Here is an 18038-nt window from a genome sequence, read left to right as displayed (position 1 = left end):
CCCAGTTGATATTTCGCATTAGGACCTAGCTAAACTATCATAAGCCGGACTAACATTTACATAATCATTTAAATACACCGACATGTTATCAGTTATAAACTCGAGTATATCCTTACTCTGCTTGACTAACACATTGATACTCACGGAATCCATAGTAGTTTGGGCAATTAACCCCGGTAATGCTACAAAGAGCCTTAATAAGTGTTCGACTCCGTATAATTCAGACGGCCGCAAGTCGTCCCCATGTTCCTTAAGGAGATTCATGTATTGTAATCTTTCAAACTTGTAGAGCAAAATCAAGCTTAGAGACTTGTTGAAGTACAACTCTAACCCTTGCATTATCTCATTTATCACGTCCATTGTCTGGTGGCTGGTATCCTGGTCCTTCTTGGATTGTAAATAGTCGTTGAGTATAACTGTCACCGGTCGCGAGCTGGGTATGTTTATTATCTTTCTTTCCTTGGTGATAAATTCCCAGTCGTCCACCAAGATATACTTCAACTCGGGCTTCATAAAAATAGAAACTTCGTTGACACGATTGGGGTCTGTCTTCTTTTTCTTAGTGACTGTGGAGGCACTAGAAACAGGCATGCCTCTTTTCTTAGTACCTGTTGATGCCACCGCGGGCTCTGCCTTGACCTTAGGTTTAATCTTTGCCTTCGTAAGTTGTTCTTTTAATTCTTTTTGTGCTTGGACGTTGGCCTCATTGTATTCCAATATTCTGTCTGGTCCAACCCATTCATCCCACTTGGCCTTCCATCCTTTATAATGCACAAAATACGCGTTCACGCTGTAGTATTCTTCGGGTAAGTTACCTCCTTCAATAGGTTGGTGCTTTCCTTCTCCATCTTCAATAAACGTCTTATTTTTTTCATGAATTTTTATCACCTTAGCTTCGTAAATTAGCGGTCCATGATAAGCTAGCACCCGTGCATTTGGCTTAAACACTGCAGCATCGTCTCCTGACATCTCCTATCCCTTGAAACTCACTATAATGTTACTTAAAATATCTGAATTCCACCAGTGTTTTCATGGTAGCACATTTTGCCCTGCACGTAAATAGTCCGTCAAAAATTTTGTCAAGCGGGAAAATTGCTCTAACGACGACTGATACCATAAAGAATAACAGTTTCTATAACCAATAAAAGAGGTATCGGGCGTCAAGAGGAAAGGATTAATAATTTTTAAAGATTGAGGAATTCATTACAGTCTACGTAGAGTTTATTTACATAAAATTTACCCATTAAATTTGCAAAGCTAAATATCGACTAACCGGACCATTTTGAACGTTAATATTAATGGCACAAACAAACTCTTCAATTATAGTGGGAGTTCACTATAAGGTTGGAAAGAAAATAGGTGAAGGGTCATTTGGGATAATTTTTGAAGGAATTAATCTATTAAACAATCAACAGGTTGCAATTAAGTTTGAACCTAGAAAGTGTGAAGCACCACAACTCAGGGATGAATATAGATCATACAGAATATTGAACGGAAGCATAGGCATACCACAAGCGTACTTTTTCGGACAAGAAGGAGTACACAATATATTGGTGATTGATTTATTGGGACCTTCGTTAGAAGATTTATTTGACTGGTGTGGCCGTAAGTTCTCGTTCAAGACAGTAATCCAGGTGGCCAAGCAAATGATCGGCCGGGTACAAATTATTCATGAAAACAATTTGATTTATAGAGATATCAAGCCCGATAATTTCTTGATTGGCAAGCCAGGTACACTGCAGGCGAATCAAGTATACGTGGTTGATTTTGGAATGGCGAAGCAATTCAGGGACCCAAAGTCCAAGTGCCATATTCCATACAGAGAAAAAAAGGCATTAAGTGGAACGGCGCGTTATATGTCTATAAACACTCATCTTGGGAGGGAACAACTGAGGCGAGACGATTTAGAGAGTTTAGGACATGTATTTCTCTACTTTTTGAAGGGTGCTTTACCATGGCAAGGCTTGAAGGCACCAACAAACAAACAAAAATACGAAAAGATCGGCCAGAAAAAGCAAAATACGTCGGTAAATGAATTATGCTATGGCTTGCCAATTCAGTTTGCACAATATTTGAGTTACGTTAGAGGATTAAAATTTGACGAAACTCCAGATTATAATTATTTAATATCATTAATGGAGAAAGCACTTATATCGATTGACTCTACTGAAGATGGTCACTATGATTGGATGGACTTGAATAACGGAAGGGGCTGGGATGCTGCATTAAATAAAAAAGCCAACTTACATGGCTATGGTAACCCACACCCTCCCCAGAATTCATCACAGAATGCCCAATTGTACAATAAGCATAGAAAGTCGACCAATACTCCTCCCCAGAAATCTCAACGTACAAACCGTAATATACCACCACAAGACAGAAACCCTCGTTCTAAGTCATTAACGTACGGCAACTATAATTCAATAACTCAGGATAGAAATGGCCAACCAGCCACTAGAAACGAATATCAGGACGGCATGATACCAGTAAGAGATGATGGAGATTTACATTCAGACACATCAAGCTTTAACGAAAGAAGACAAAAGGAAAAGGGTTGGTTCCGAAAATTGTGCTGCTGCTTCTAAGCCTAATAGCATGTATCATTTAGACATCATGACAATATATGTTCTTTTCTCTCTTCCAAAACCTTAGTTTCTGGTTATCCATAAGGCTGTTAACCTTTTTATCATGATTTTTTCAATTCATCTGTCCTTAATTCATTCTTGTCTATTTAAAAGCATTACTGCTTAATCTCCAATATTAGAGATCATTCGTTACCTACTACCACATACTGCTTTATTCATAGTTCTGTATTATAGTTCTGCATTATAGTGTATTAATCTGTATTATTATAATGATATTTGTAGACTTTAATGCGGCTCATTGCATAAATTGAAAGAAATTTACGGATCACCCCAGAAGAACCTTCTACAAAAGGTCACCGTAGACAAGAAGTTCATCGGACTACACTTCCTATCACTACCCAGAAACAGTTTTAAGTAATTTTTATTATGTAACTATATAGACTAGATAATACCACAATTTATAAATCATGATTCGCAATCTGCATTCCGTAAGAGTAAACCGATTTCATTCCAGATTATATTCTTCCACCTTAAAAGAACACAATGACCCCTTTATGGTCGGATAGTTAGGTGTCCAGGCTCTCCAGCACATCTGATGCAGCACTATTCATTCTGGATCTAGGCATCACCAAGCCTTCTGACCCAACCGAAGCATCACTATTCATTCTTTCCTTCTTCGTATTAGTGTCATCAATCTTATCAATAGTATTATCGAAGCTCTTTGAGGTAGGCATCCAGTACTTGTTGTTAGTACCATTTTCATGGAAACTGTAGAATCTACCTGTGTTCACTTGCGACGACCCTTGGTAGTGGTGTGTCGTCTTACCACCATTAATTTTGGTTCCTATTCTGTTAAATAAGTTGTCAAATAAGTCTGGCATTGTATTAGTATATTTATTGATTCAAACTGTTGTAATAAATTATCCAATGGTTAATTTTTCATTAATCACTCTTATATATCACATTCTCCTCAGAGTCATCATTAATTGCCATCAATTATGCCTGCTAACAACCAAAACTGACTATGCGGAGTTCCCCTTAATAATCCTTTATAAGGGGCTTACTAAGTATCTTATTATTACTAATGCCTGATAGTATTTAGTATGGCGTGAGACGAAATGTGGAGTAGATATGGTTATGGACGCACCGCAGACTTTTTTCTAGGAGATTGCTCTCCTACGTAAAAGTGACTTTTAGTGCACTAGTACACCAGTAAACTAGTACCACAGATAAGAAATCATATATAACCAGTAGTGTATTATTGAAAAAGTAGAATGTAAACAAAGAGTTGATTAAAAAATAAGGTTCCCAGGATAAGGAACGTAAAGTAAACAATAAAAAGGTACAAAAGATCAACAAGTATTAGAAAAAAAATATGATAATAGATTAAACCTAAACGCAATAAATTAAACAACAGCAAACACAAGCCTACACGTAATCATAGGATCAATATAAATTCGTGATGTTGGAGTGATGTAGTGAGAAAATTCACGGAGTGAGACTATTCTTGACCAAAACCAACCGTTTCTTCTACGGCCAAGGATAATTTTTGCTTCAAGCTCTCGTAATTTGTGTAAGGAGGCAAGTCGACTCTGTTGAAACAGGTGTGTGATTTTGGTAATTGGTTGGACTCACCAGCCTTTTCAATTGTGAATCTTCTAGGACCATCGGACCCTTGCAAGTCCTTGAACCCGTTAACAGGGATTCTGGAAGTACCGGTGGTGAATTGCAATAATCTTGCTTTTTGTTCGGAGTCCCATTCCTTGATACATCTCCAGAACCATTGGATGACTTGGTCATTTTCTTGGTACCCTCTATAGTCGGTGTGCTTCTTCCAGTCTTCGATATCGATTTCTGCCAAACCACCAATTAATAATTCTAATTCTCTTTCGTCGAACACGTTTACCAATTCTTGTGGGATCAATTCATTGAATCCGTCTATGAATGCTTTAAATTGCTCTTCAACTCTCTTGCTGATCTTCCACTCAGAAATCAATTCAACGTATTCATGCTTATTTTCTTGTGTAACTTCTATTTGGGTTCCGCCTGGTTTTAAGTCAACTTCAACAATTTCACCGAATCTTTCATCTTCAGCACTGAATGTTAAATCCAAGATATCAGTGATATCGTTATCACAGATCCATTTTAATGATCTATAAAATTCAGCATCAACACCCTCCATATCTTGCAACACTACCTTCTTACGTAACATCATCTTATATAAAGCTCCAACAAAGAAAGCATCTAAAAATCTTCTATGGAAAACACCCAAACCAACAACTCTTCCAATAAATTTGAAGTAGTTTAAGTGCTCTGGGTTGATACCAGAGTTTGGATTAATTTGTAATGTGTAATTGTCATGAGATGAGTATTCGAATAAACAGTAGAAAGGATTGAACATATCATGCGATAACAAGAAGAAGAATTCTCTGGAAACCCCACCATAATCTAAACCTTCTTCACCATCGAATTTAATCATCAATCTCTTCTTCAAGTCTTCTGGAGTTTGTCTCATTATCTCTTGATAAGAATCTTCGAAAATATGATCTCTTCTGACCTTAATATGACACTGCCCTGGTAAAATTCTCAAAGCAGGTTGAGATCTGAAATAGATAACCTTTCTTCTGAAATCACGCTTATACTGTGGGACATTTTGGTCTAACGATGATGGTAACCTTGGATCATCCCAAGTTGTAGTTTTTGTATTATGATCAACAAAATACACTCTTGCTGTATTTGTTAATCTCATTTCCCACCCAGACGGCAATGGTCCCAATTGACTGACTGGTTGCTGTTGAATAGTAGTATTTGGACCGAAAGTACGGATGTATTGCTGTCTTCTTGGATCGACCCAAGTCGTCGTTCTTGTATTGTGATCAACGAAATATGGTCTACCTTCATTAGTGAATCTTTGCTCCCAACCTGATGGTAATTCACCTAAGCCATTGGTAGTAGCACCAGAGGCAGCCATCGACATAGCAGCAGCAGGACTTACTGGAGTGTTTGCTCCAGTTGAGTTAACAGTGACATTTCCACTGGCAGAATTATCAGCAGAATTAGCTAAAAATGGCGATTGAGGTGTTTCTCCTGGTAATGTACGGCCACGATGTTGTCTTCTTTCAGCTTCAGTTGTATCTTGTCTCTGTTGACCTCTTTCAGATTCAGATTGCTCCAAAGTAGGTCTCTGCCACGTAGTAGTTCTAGAATTATGATCCACGTAATACGTACGTCCAAAGTTATCAGTCCTACGTTCCCAGCCAGGTGGTAATCTACCGTATTGGTCTTCAAACGACGAATATTGCTTGTTGGTTGGTGTTTGGTTGTTGTTAATTTGTGGTGGTGGAAGCCCACTTGGAGCTCCGCTGGCATTTCCATTACTCATCGCAGGAGGCGCATTAGTAACCACACCACTTGATACTGGTCTGGAAGAAGTATTATTATTCGTAGGTCTAGTATTATGAGAGATAACGACTATTATCTTTCCGCTTACTGCTAGATTTTCATTTGACTTTTTCAAGTCTCTCGTGATCGTCTCTTCTGAGTTAGGTAACGACAAATCAATGACATCGCCAATTCTAACATTCACAACCCCTAAGAATCCTTGATCCTTCTTCTTGAATTTCTTCTGATCAAATACCTGAATGACCAATATAGAATCCTCTAATGCGTTGAATGTAAATGACTCATTCCAGTACGGATTAAGGGTTTTTTTGGCAGTTTTTGTAGTTTTGGTTTGCGATCCATCGACCGTGATAACCGCAAACGGATCCGGCTGACGAAAAACATCTCTCTTATAAAGCGATTCCGAAGCTACCACTTTAACACTCACTGGTGTAGTTCTAGTCATACTTGTTTCAATCTTTCCTAGTTTACTTCAGAATTTTTCACCCGATGAAATTTTGAATCTATCGTACGGACTTCTCTTGGGAGATACTTCAATACCCACAATCAGATAATAGCTTGGAATATCACCTAATATATCTATTTATGCAAAGATTTAACCTTCCAACTAATTTTGAATTAGATTGGTCTCCTATTGTACGAATGTATTTATCTATCGAATAGCCGAAAAATACCGCAATCCAATTCCAAATTTAACAAAAGAAATCTAATCTATTACCACTATCAATAGGATCAATAGATATATCTATATATATGTATCTTATACGATTATTTGTTATTCACGTTACGATACATGATAAAAGCAAGGGAATATGATTACATTCAACAAACAACTAAAAATTACACATCAAATTTTCCATCACGTGACTATACAACAGACTATAGTATATTATGATACTGTTATATTTAACTACTATAAACACTATAATAATTGGTAGCATTGGTCTTGAGTGAAAGCATCCTATCGAATGATCTGTCGACTAAGGACTCGTCAAATTTGTAGTCATTCAAGCCAAGACCAAAGTCAAAATCAGTCTTGAAGTTGAAAATATCGCTCGGGTCTCTCTTGTGTGATATTGGAGACGCTTCAACTATGGTTGGATTTGTAGATATGGACGACGACGATTCGCCGAATGAGCCACGAGAGGTAGTGGACAGTGGGGACGACTTTATATCGTGGTTTGAATCGACTGAGAAGACCGAATCGTTGTAGTTTGAAAACGAGAATTTTGGTTCTTTGAGTCTGATGATGTCGCCTACTTCCACAAATTCGTCAGGGCCTTCTGCTAGTGTGTCGTTGGACATGTTAGGGGTAGTAGGAACAACACTAGCGGGTGTAGGAATAGCAGGAGGAGCAACATCGTGGGTGATCTTTGTTGTAGGCATCCTGGAAATGGTCAAAGGCTTGGTTACATTTTCTGTCGAATCATTGACCAATGTTGAGAGACTGGATTGTTGAGCAGCAAGGAGCAAAGATATGTCGTCGTCGGTGTAGTATGTTTTTTCTGAGTTGATGTTGACTTTAACAGCATCAAATATCTTGGAGTGTAATCCAAGGAATGAGCTGCTATCAATAGAAAGCACCTTAACGTCTTCTTCATTATGCGAGGTAAGAGAAACGGAGCACATATCCACAATATTGGTGTTCGATGCTGGTAATACTGTACCGCATTGTCTTTGGTTGATGGTTTTCTCGACTGAATTCTTCACTGGGTTGAATTTAATGCTATTTAATCCTTCTTTCAAACCACAATTCGTAATGTCAGGTTTAGGGTATTCGTTTATATCGGATGTTAAATCCCAATGCACTATATTTCCATCTCTGCCTCCACTGAATAAGTCATTCTTGTTCCATTCTATGCTAATTATTTTTTTCCCTTGGTGACCATCGAGGCTTGCAAAATAATCTTGCTTCCTGATGTCCCACAACCGTATAACCCCATCCATATGCGACGCAGCAAATACATTATCGTCATTAGGGGACCATCTTATGACATTTGCACCTAGCTTCCTCTTGTTAGCTTGCTTCATAACTGATGATGGAACACTAAATTTGGGCTGTCTTGTATCAAACAATGACACACCAAATTGGCCACATATACCCACCAGGTTAGAACTGTGAGGGATAGGGTCAAAATTAACTATCCCTGGTATGCTCGAAATTGATATTGGTTTAGGTCTGACTTGCGAATCACATCCATTAATATCCCATAAGAACAAGTTATTGTCATAAAGGGATAATAAGTCCATACTTTTATCCATGAAGTTTAATTTCGTAATATCTGTCGAGGTATGAGATGCAATAGAGGGATCCTTATTTATTGATTTAAGATGCTTCCTGTGGTTGAAACGTTTAACGATTTCGGCCGACTGACCTTCCTCGTTTGAGTTTGGGATTGAAACTAAGTGAGCGTAACCTTTACTGTTTCCTGTTATCAAACTTAACTCATTGTTACCCATCTGCGGAACCCATCTCATTGCGTGAACATTTGGCAAAGAAATGGTATTGTTGTGTGTTAAATAATTCTCGGCCAAATCTAATTCGTATATAAACAAATTAGAATCATCATTGGCACTTGATATGCCTAGTAATGATTTATTAGAGTCCCCTTGTCTCAGTAGAGCCATAGACGTTAAGCTCATATCATTATCGGGAATTTTCCAGTAGTTGGACTTTATGTTCAACCTGTTCAATGAACATGACTTATTGAGAATTTCCGTGTCTTTAGGATTATGGTTATCTAATAACCAGGATGACGAGCTATTATTCGACTTTGGCAAGTCAAGACTGCTCATACTTGAAACAGGTGAAAGTTCAGGACTGTATTTCTTAACAGCGTTTTGTCTAAATAGTAATGTAGGTTCGTAATATTCGTTCATTATGTTAAATTATATTTATCCTCAAAATTGACGAAAGAATACATACCGTTTGAAATATCGTCAAATACATCCCATGATATATAAAGATACTGTAAATCTTTGTTTTGGCCGATTTCCAGCATTAATTGCTGGTCTATGACCGATTTGATATTCCCCTGTCATCACTACAATCAAATGGCTGAAAAATGGCTGGCTTTAGTCAAAATCACGTGATAAAAGAGCTGGTGCAGCATTATCTTGCTTACAGAGAAGCTGGGAATAGCTACAAGCGGAAAGACTTAAGCACTTACAGTATAATGGCTGGGTAGAAGTAAGGAGTTGTGTAGTCAATATATATCTAAACAACGAAAAGTTAAGGTACACCTAATCATGTTTTAAATTTGCATCTACAGTAATTTTGATTTTCAACATCACGGATTCTCGCTTATCAGAATTATTGTTACATTAGATTATTTATCTTCTCTTATATATACAAGGTTTCAATAGCCATTCACCCTCTGCTTTCTCTGATCTTTTGAGTTCGAACTTTTCTTTCTCGTCTTCGTGTTCAACAAATTTCTTGCGTCTTTCTAATTTCGCCTTTCTTTCATTAATAATATCTTGCGGAGGCTTGAAAAATTCGAATCTGGTGAACATTTTATTGTCATTGTCAGTTTTCTTGTGGAAGAACCCACACATTTTCAAGGCATCGACGAATTCTGAACCTACATTTTCAGGTTTAATAGATTTAGCTTCGGCTGACTCGGTGAATCTCGACTTGATTTCAGCAATCCATAATTCACCACTTGGAGATAAAAGCCTGTAGGCTTCTTTAATGAAATCCAAGAAGTTTGTTCCCATCAATGCTAAACAAAATATTACTACTGTGCATGACCCGTTAGGAAGAGGGATATTTTTGATATCAGCGACCGTAATTCTATCGTTGGCCTTCTTCAAATCAAAACTATGAACTTCTATATCTAAGGTTTTTGGTCCTGTCTGGAACCTCCTTCCTTGATTTGGTTTTTGTTTCTTGTTTTGTTTCTTTGAATTGTATTGTTTTGTAAAGTTATTAACATCCAACGCCAATTGTGCTTCACCACAACCCATGTCTGCAATTACCACCTTCTTATTTGGTAAACCAGGCAATCCACCTGGTGCATTAACAGGCTTTGCAGACGCTCTGGTTTTGATTTGGTCCACAAACACATCAACTGGATTTTCTGGCCAGGATTGCACCTGAGATCTGAACCCTTGATGGTATTCATCAAACAACTCAGGTTGATCTTCAATCAAGCTCAATGCGTCCTTCGAAGTAATCGTATATAATTGCTCATTGATCCACCTAAATCTCGAACCTGATAATTTGGCCATCATCTTTTGTTGCAATGGGGTCAATTTCAGAGTGATTGGTAACGGCTTATCAGGAACTTCATCCTGTGCTTCATTTTCGTCATGCTTTCTCTTTTTAACCTTTTCCTTCTTTAAATCAGATTCTTCCTTATTCTCAGTTTTCCCTTCAGTTTCTTTAGCTTTTGCTTTGGCATGTTCTTCGTGTCCAGTTTGTATCTGCTTTTCTTCTTCTTCTCTCACTAGAGCATGCTCTATTTTCTTTGCCTTCTTCCTTTCCTTTTTCTCCTTTTTCTTATTTGACCCACCACCAACAGCCACCTTATCCTGCTTCAAATTCCATCCTTCAACCTGGAATAATGCCATATTTTCTATTATTTACTTGGTTAAGAATAGTGTAATAAAAAAACTCATCTACTGAAAAAAAATATTTTTGTGTCAGGCAGAAGCATCACTAAATTTATTGATTATACTCTAAAGTTGAACATCAAACTCATATGAAAACACGTCTTGAAAAATACAACTAATACTATGATGATCAATGGCAGGTGTCAATATTCGTAACAAGATTGATTTTGCGCCTGGTGAAAACCATATCGCTATACGGTACCCTAATAAATGTTATTATGTCCCAGAAATATTTCATATGGCGCCTACTGATGGTAAGATTATTCCACTATTCATATCAGATATCAATAGAAGTAGGTCCATACTTGAAGTTTATGGATCTAAAGGATTTGAGAAGTACATGAATAATTTCATAATGATAAACAACTATCCGGTAAAGAGAGTTAAGATTACGGGAAAGGTAATAGGAGAATCATACAAGGATTACAGTGAGTGGGGTGAACGAAATCCAAAGAACTATGTTCTTGTTGCCCTAGATGATTTTTCCAGTGACAGAATGCTGATTATTGAAGTGAAAGTTAAAGAAGCTTTGTATTTATCGGCAGGGTTAGTATTTAATGGATCATATGGAAAGATCATCGAAGCAGTGGGGGTTGTGAATGAACTTAGTAACAAGAGAGAGTTGCTAGCTGATTATATAAGTATAATTGGTAGTAATGATGAATTAGATCTTGAAATTGAGTCTTGGAAGGAAAAGCTAGAATTCAGAAACTCCATATTATGTAGGCCATGGATATATGAGTCTCCTAAGTTGGGACAGACGCCAATGACATACTCAGAACCAAAATTATTGAGAAAGGATTTTAATCGGAAAAAATTCAAAGAAGGACTAGACATTTTTGACGCTGAGGGTGCAGTAAGCCCCAGTATTTTCAGAGAGGATAGTATACTTTTAAGACAACACCTGGAATCTTGCCAAGATGTCATAGATTTAACTGATCCTATAGAAGTAGATGAAGCTCTTGAAACCAATAAAGAACCTGAGGCAAATGAAGAGCTTGAAGTAAATGAAGTTCCTGAAGTGATTGAATCTGAACCTGAAGAGCTTGAAGTAAATGAAGATCCTGAAGTGATTGAATCTGAACCTGAAGAGATAGATGACCCATTGCTACCTGATTCAGAAATTCAGATTTTGGAAGTAAATCAAGTTCATTCATTAGACAATGAAGCCGAAACACCAGTTCAAGTATTTGAGGAATTTCAATTGACATTAGAATTTATCGTGTGGATATTGAATCACGGTCAATCCCCCTTTAAGTTAGCTGACATTTATAACAATTCGAAAATCCGGCATTTACTCGAAAGCTTAACTAATGTCAAGTTACTATCTAGACGACTTAATTCGAATGAGCAATACAATATCAAGCATACTAAACATGAAATATTTCACACCACACGACACCTTTTGCATATCAATTATAGATTAATTGGTGTTTCCCGAAATCAAGATGTAAATCCGCATAACCTTTTTCAGTTAGCTGACCACTTGAGATATTGCTTAAATGTACTCAAATTGCATAAAATAAATGAAGATAAAACTACAGTATTGAATGTTGAAAGCTACATGGGTATTTTCAAAATTCATTCTAATAACCTTATTGGAAATGTAGACTACAAGCTAATTAATGCCATTGTTGATTGGATTTTAACTAACGAATTTAATGAAAGAAAAAAATGGAAATATGATTCCAAAGTAATAGAATGGTCTTATATAGGTTAGGTTCAAATTTCTTCAATTCTTAAAAATTTTAGGTCTATTTTGTAATTTCGGAGTTATCCGATTATTTCTGTAATACTCATATTAGGTCAAAATTCTTATCTAATTCATTTTTATTTACTAAAAGCAATCACTCTATAATATGTCAATTGCTCCAATTACATGTCACATACTAGATACAAGTGTCGGAAAACCCGCATCTAATGTTACTTGCTCAATCTATTATATTTCACCCTTATCGACTGATCCTAATGATGAATCAGCTTACGAGGTCGTTAATTCCAAACCATTTGCTATGGCAAGAACAGATAATGACGGGAGAATAAAAAGCTGGATATATGACCCAAAGCTTGATGCCAAATATAAGACAAATATTGGCATAGATGATAACAATTGGTGCAAACTAACACCTGGTATTTACAAAATAAAATTCTTAACAGGAAAGTACTTTCACAATTTAGATGAGAAGAACAGAACGTTCTTTCCATTTGTTGAAGTCACATTTGAAGTCGGTAATACTCCGGATAACCACTACCATATTCCATTATTATTATCCAACCATAGTTATACTACATATCGAGGTAGCTAAAGTAAATATTCGTCATTTAAATCTAATACATATGTATATCTAATACGTAATGAGGAACTAAAATATAAGTATAAATAACCAGGCGCAGCATTAATAGAAAAAATGAGTGTTATCTTGAGAATGTTCATGAACCAACATTTCATTACATTTATAAGTGTTTAACTCATTTTTAATCTTGTTGATTTCCATCGACTCAGTTAAAGTATACTGAGTAACAGACTTATTGTAACGTTTATACATATCAGGCGAAAATGTCTCATTAATCGAAATTTTATTCGAAAATTGAACCTTCTTATTTTCAGAAGATCTAAGCAGCTTTTTTAAGATTGAATTAAGTTGCTTATTTTCTATTCTTAAATTCGATAAATCAGGAATACTTTCGAATTTTCTAATGCTAATTTCTAAAATCTTTGAATCCTTGAATTGGCCAATATGCTTTAAGTGTATTGGAAGTCTTCTTCTTTGTAGCTCTGATAAATTATCAAATAAACCCGTTAATTGCTCATTATCAACCACTATAGTTTCAACTGTACTTTCTCCTTGTTCTTCATTACTCTCTAGGTTCAATCTTGTCTTCACAGTTCCAGACCTACTTAAAACACTATAATCTTCAATTGAAGTGAATTCATCATTATCTACTGGCCATATTAATTCGTCTTGCAAGTATCTTATATTGTCATCAATATAGATTTCGTCAGAATTGGCCATAGAGAATGCTTCAGACGACGTTGACTTCGCATCATTACCTTCATCAATATCATCCGATATTTGGTTATTATCTTTTAACTGCTGATCTTTAATTTGATCTCTAGTCAATTCGTCATCTTTAATAAATAATTCGTTAATTGAATTTGTTGCAGCTTTACTTTTAGTTGAATTAGCCCTATTAAATCTTTCATCAAAATTTGTAAACATATCTTCAAATAGACTATCATCTCTTTCAATTGTTGGTAGCTTAGTGATCGTCAAACTCTCAGTTTGCGGTATAATTTCATTATCTAAAACATTCAGGTTTGATACAGCTTTTTCTTCTTTTTCTTTTTCTTTTTCTTTTTGAGGTGGTATAGTTGGCTTTGGTTCATTTGTAGGTGTATGAGATTTATTATTAAACCCTGCCAGTTTTAAATTGGCAAACGAGAATGATCTCTTACCTTTAGTCAACTTCTTGGGCTTATTTAATGATGATGTTTCGTGCAGAACATCTGTTTGTGACCCCTTTGGATTATACATACTCTTACTTTCAAATGAATTAGATGACGATGCTGATGGCAACGGAAAAAGTTTCTTGAAAAATGCTTTGAAGTTTGCTGTGGATGAAGACTTTTTCAATTTTGAATCTCCATTTAAGCTTCTAAATGATTTTACCTTGGGAACTTTATTGGTATTAATAGAATCCAGTGGAGCTTTATCAGACGGATGCTCCTTTAAATCTGACGGGGGCTTCTTTTTCGGGATTTTTGATTCAGGAGTTACGACATCAAGCATCGAGCCTTTCTTCAAGGGAATTTTGTTTGCATCGATTGATTCATTCTTGTCCATATTTGAATCCAAAGGCATTGAATCTAATTTCGACGTATGTAATGAGCCAATCTCAGATATCTGAGTAGGTGAATAGTGATCTTCAGGACCCATCTCTTCTGCGGAATTGATATCTGGTAAAGAGCTATTTGGCAATGCGTTTTTATCCTCCGGTGAAGCTGGTAAATCTTTTTGAACTGGGAGCTGTCCTTCAGTAGGTGTGATAGGTAAAGCTTTCTCTCCAACCCCTACTTGGTTCTTATGATAAATATCCAAGCCTTTCTCAGGAGAAGATGAATGACTATGTGGAATTCTTGGGGGGTTTTGTCTAGGTGACTTGGAAAACAATGCCTTTGATTTATTTGGTGATTCAAAGTCACTATGCAATATAGAATTAAATGAACTTATTGATGAAACTGACCTTTCATGCTTTCTAATTTTATCGCCTACAACTGCGACGTCACCTCTTGGTGGAACCTCGACTTGCTTGTCGTTCAAAAACCTGTCAAAAGCATCGTCCTTATGAAAGTCAAAGAAATTTTTTGGTTTTGGAGATTCTGGTGTCGGAGAACCTGAACAAGAAACAGGATGCGATCTAGGGTGTTTGATTTCTTGAATAATAGTGGACTGATTATCGTTTTCAGCTATGTTTTTCGGTGCTTCGCTAACATTATCGAGATTTATACTATTCAATTCCCCTTCAGAAGTAATCTTTTTATCTTTTTCAGCTCCATTTACCCATTCCGAAACTTTCAGGACGGGAGAACCTTCTGGAGTTTGGAAATCGTCATTATTTGAATATTCAAAAAATAAAGTATTCTTAGCCGGAGAATTATTTCTTATTTTATCTTCCGAAACGTCATGTAATGTACTCAAATCCTCAGTATCTGAATCCATTTGTGTATGGGTGTGATTCAAATCCTCTTGCGAAAATTCAGAAGAATCATTAGCTTCAATCATACCTAAACTAGGTTTGGGTATCTTCTTTAAGACCTCTGACTCTGAGTCAGACTCAGATTCAGCTGAATACTCCGCGATTATCTCTGACTCTTCACATCCCTGTTCAAGATTTTGCATCTGTGAATTATTTTCACTCACTTGTGCTGGCTGAAACAGCTCCCCCATCGCATCCTCATTAGGTTCCTGAGATTCTTCTCTCGTCGAACCTTGAGTCAAAATCTTATCACCCATTGGTTTAGGTGTTTGTTGAGGTCTTTGAATAGATCCTAATGTAGACTCTTCAAAATGGTCATTCAAACTTTCTTCCGAAGATTGATCAACAGGATGGTCGCATGTTTCATTAGATGGTACATGCATTGTTTGGTTAGGTTCTTGATTCAATTTATTAGATGAAGTGGATTCCTCCGTAGATTCGCGAATCCGTTCAAATGACTTGTTTTGACAACCCGATTCAAACTGGTTATTCACCGGCATTTCGTCATTCTGTACGTCGATTCTGGGGATTTCTTCAATGCTATGAAGCTCAGTCTCTTTGATACTTTCTAATGAACTTGACTTTTGTAGTTCGTCATCAGCCATATTCTTATTTTCATTGTTTTTGATGTATTTAACGTATCCCTCAGGTGCTTCCTCAATATCTATTGAAGTATTGATTGATGTCTGAGGAGTATTAGATGATGACCTATTTAAATTATAGTTCGATAAAGACGATAGGTTTGAATCAGAGGATGTGGGAACAGGTCTGTTCTGGTTATTATTTGTTGCTGGTGGATGATTAGGGTGCCCGGTATAAATGTTATCCGGGCTTTTAAACACTCCTGGAATTCCTTCGCTATCTTTTAAAACGTTCGTTGCTTGAAAGCTTTTCGTATTCTGTACTGGGGGACTTAATAGGTTAGGTGACGACGCATTAGGAGGCGTAGGTACCTGCGTGTGAACAGGAGCAAGGTTTTGAATATTTATATTAGTTGGGGTATCAACCTTATTAGATCGTAGCGATTGAGCTAAGTTTTGTTTATTACTCCTTCTCAAATTAGAAAATGATGACGACTTCGAAACATACGAATTTGGAACCGCGCTTGATGAGTTGGCGGATTGCATTGATACCATCGATGATGATCTAGGGATCTCGGGGGTTCCAGGAGATGGGGTGTAATGCAACGTATAGCCGGCTGTAAGGTCCTTAGTCATAGAATTATTTCGTGATGACCCAGGTACCTTACCTGGTCTATGTCTCTTAGCCGGCGTCATACGAGGGCGAAATACTTCACCATTAGGAAAGTAGTACGTCCCGGTATTGGTCTTATGGAACTTATCGCCGGGATTAAGCATCGACGTGGGCAGTTTCTTGATTGACTTTTTCACAAATTTATCATCTAAATTAGTCAAATGCTCCGTTGACATGCTCCGGGCTGCCGTCGACACCGTATTGTACGAAGTCGTCGTTGATAGCGACGTTAAAGAGTTTCTTCGCGTGGAAGATTGCAGAAACGAATTTTCTGCCATTTTATCTGTATTTTCCAAGCCTTTGTTGTTTATGGTGCTATGCCAAAATAATTGACAAATTTAAAAACAACTAATCCAAAATATGCTTATATCGATCTAAATTCTCCAAGCAATATATTCTCGTTCTCTACGTACACCGTTTCTTCGATATAATTGACGTTTTGAGACGCTGTCGGACTTGTTACTAATTTCTGTCAACGACCTCAATTAAGGGTTACTCGTTTCAGCGTGTAATTTTACCAGGGTTGAACTTTCCAAAATATCGTGTTTTGTCGGTCAAATCCTCGACTGCTTGTATGTTGTAAGCGAATGTGATGATAGCAATATAGATCTATGACCGGGGACTATAATTAATCTCTTAAAGAACCCTGGCTAAAAAACTTTTGAACTCTTGAAGGCTATGGAAATGTCGGTTGCAGTTTAAAAGTGGAATTATCCCGGTGTGCATATAATCCTGAATACAATAAAGATTGCTGGAAGTTACTTTCTCGATATACTAGTGCTTTAGCCATAAACAGATAGCAATTTTCGGGGTTGCGTATATCTGATAGTAGGTAAGCAATTGCAGTTTTCCTGGTACTTAGTTCAACTATATATCGCCACTACTGGTTTAATGTAGTGGGTTGCTCTCAACTTCTTGTTCCAGCAAACGGCTGGGTGTATATACAATAAAAAATAGGGTAACCATCTGTAGGAAGCACACCGTAGACATATTTTTTATACAAAATAGACTTCATCGGCAGTGGAGATAAGTGGGTTTATGGAAGATATTCGGTTACAGATGATTGCATAGTTGGAAAGTGCTCCTTGGGAAGTCGTCACGCAACGGTCAATATAAATATGGAGTTTAGTGAGACAGGAGCAATAAGCTATATGATTGATTATCTACGTGGACATGAGATCGCATGATATACTAAAAGATTGCTGCACATTGTTAGAGATTGTGAGTCTTAATTTTCTGAGTGTATATCTTTGTGGATCAGAATTTCGTTTACCCCTGACATCGCGTACAGCCAGCCACCCCAACAAATGTAGGACAATAATTACTGATGGGATGCGAAACTAGGGTGGTCCGCACACCATCATAAAATGTGGTATAGAATTGTATCTGCACGTCACTCGTGATCGACCCTCTCTGCAAAGC

General features: G+C 37.0%; 9 protein-coding genes across 9 annotated transcripts; 3 read left to right on the top strand and 6 right to left on the bottom strand. All coding sequences in view use genetic code 12, as the record gives it.

Moving 5' to 3' along the window:
- Positions 1-18: 18 nt before the first annotated feature.
- DEHA2D03784g (DEHA2D03784p) lies at positions 19-969 on the bottom strand (the record flags this gene model as incomplete). Its single annotated transcript, XM_458632.1, has 1 exon — positions 19-969. The coding sequence occupies one exon, from the start codon at positions 967-969 to the stop codon at positions 19-21; it is 951 nt and encodes a 316-aa protein (XP_458632.1).
- A 329-nt stretch (positions 970-1298) lies between these two features.
- DEHA2D03762g (DEHA2D03762p) lies at positions 1299-2585 on the top strand (the record flags this gene model as incomplete). Its single annotated transcript, XM_002770212.1, has 1 exon — positions 1299-2585. The coding sequence occupies one exon, from the start codon at positions 1299-1301 to the stop codon at positions 2583-2585; it is 1287 nt and encodes a 428-aa protein (XP_002770258.1).
- A 566-nt stretch (positions 2586-3151) lies between these two features.
- Positions 3152-3466, bottom strand: DEHA2D03740g (DEHA2D03740p; the record flags this gene model as incomplete). Its single annotated transcript, XM_458630.1, has 1 exon — positions 3152-3466. One exon carries the CDS (start codon positions 3464-3466, stop codon positions 3152-3154), a length of 315 nt encoding a protein of 104 aa, XP_458630.2.
- A 620-nt stretch (positions 3467-4086) lies between these two features.
- DEHA2D03718g (DEHA2D03718p) lies at positions 4087-6432 on the bottom strand (the record flags this gene model as incomplete). The annotated part of the gene is made up of 1 exon (XM_458629.1): positions 4087-6432. The coding sequence occupies one exon, from the start codon at positions 6430-6432 to the stop codon at positions 4087-4089; it is 2346 nt and encodes a 781-aa protein (XP_458629.1).
- A 461-nt stretch (positions 6433-6893) lies between these two features.
- DEHA2D03696g (DEHA2D03696p) lies at positions 6894-8867 on the bottom strand (the record flags this gene model as incomplete). The annotated part of the gene is made up of 1 exon (XM_458628.1): positions 6894-8867. The coding sequence occupies one exon, from the start codon at positions 8865-8867 to the stop codon at positions 6894-6896; it is 1974 nt and encodes a 657-aa protein (XP_458628.2).
- A 453-nt stretch (positions 8868-9320) lies between these two features.
- Positions 9321-10562, bottom strand: DEHA2D03674g (DEHA2D03674p; the record flags this gene model as incomplete). Its single annotated transcript, XM_458627.1, has 1 exon — positions 9321-10562. One exon carries the CDS (start codon positions 10560-10562, stop codon positions 9321-9323), a length of 1242 nt encoding a protein of 413 aa, XP_458627.2.
- Positions 10563-10737: 175 nt separating this feature from the next.
- DEHA2D03652g (DEHA2D03652p) lies at positions 10738-12324 on the top strand (the record flags this gene model as incomplete). The annotated part of the gene is made up of 1 exon (XM_458626.1): positions 10738-12324. The coding sequence occupies one exon, from the start codon at positions 10738-10740 to the stop codon at positions 12322-12324; it is 1587 nt and encodes a 528-aa protein (XP_458626.2).
- A 139-nt stretch (positions 12325-12463) lies between these two features.
- Positions 12464-12910, top strand: DEHA2D03630g (DEHA2D03630p; the record flags this gene model as incomplete). Its single annotated transcript, XM_458625.1, has 1 exon — positions 12464-12910. The coding sequence occupies one exon, from the start codon at positions 12464-12466 to the stop codon at positions 12908-12910; it is 447 nt and encodes a 148-aa protein (XP_458625.1).
- A 90-nt stretch (positions 12911-13000) lies between these two features.
- On the bottom strand, positions 13001-16894 carry DEHA2D03608g (DEHA2D03608p; the record flags this gene model as incomplete). The annotated part of the gene is made up of 1 exon (XM_002770211.1): positions 13001-16894. One exon carries the CDS (start codon positions 16892-16894, stop codon positions 13001-13003), a length of 3894 nt encoding a protein of 1297 aa, XP_002770257.1.
- Between the last annotated feature and the right edge of the window lie 1144 nt (positions 16895-18038).

The sequence above is a fragment of the Debaryomyces hansenii genome (genome assembly GCF_000006445.2).
Source record: "Debaryomyces hansenii CBS767 chromosome A complete sequence".
NCBI classification, from domain to species: domain Eukaryota; kingdom Fungi; phylum Ascomycota; class Pichiomycetes; order Serinales; family Debaryomycetaceae; genus Debaryomyces; species Debaryomyces hansenii.
The sequence above is the reverse complement of the archived record's forward strand: the minus strand, read 5'-3'. Positions and strand labels throughout refer to the sequence as shown.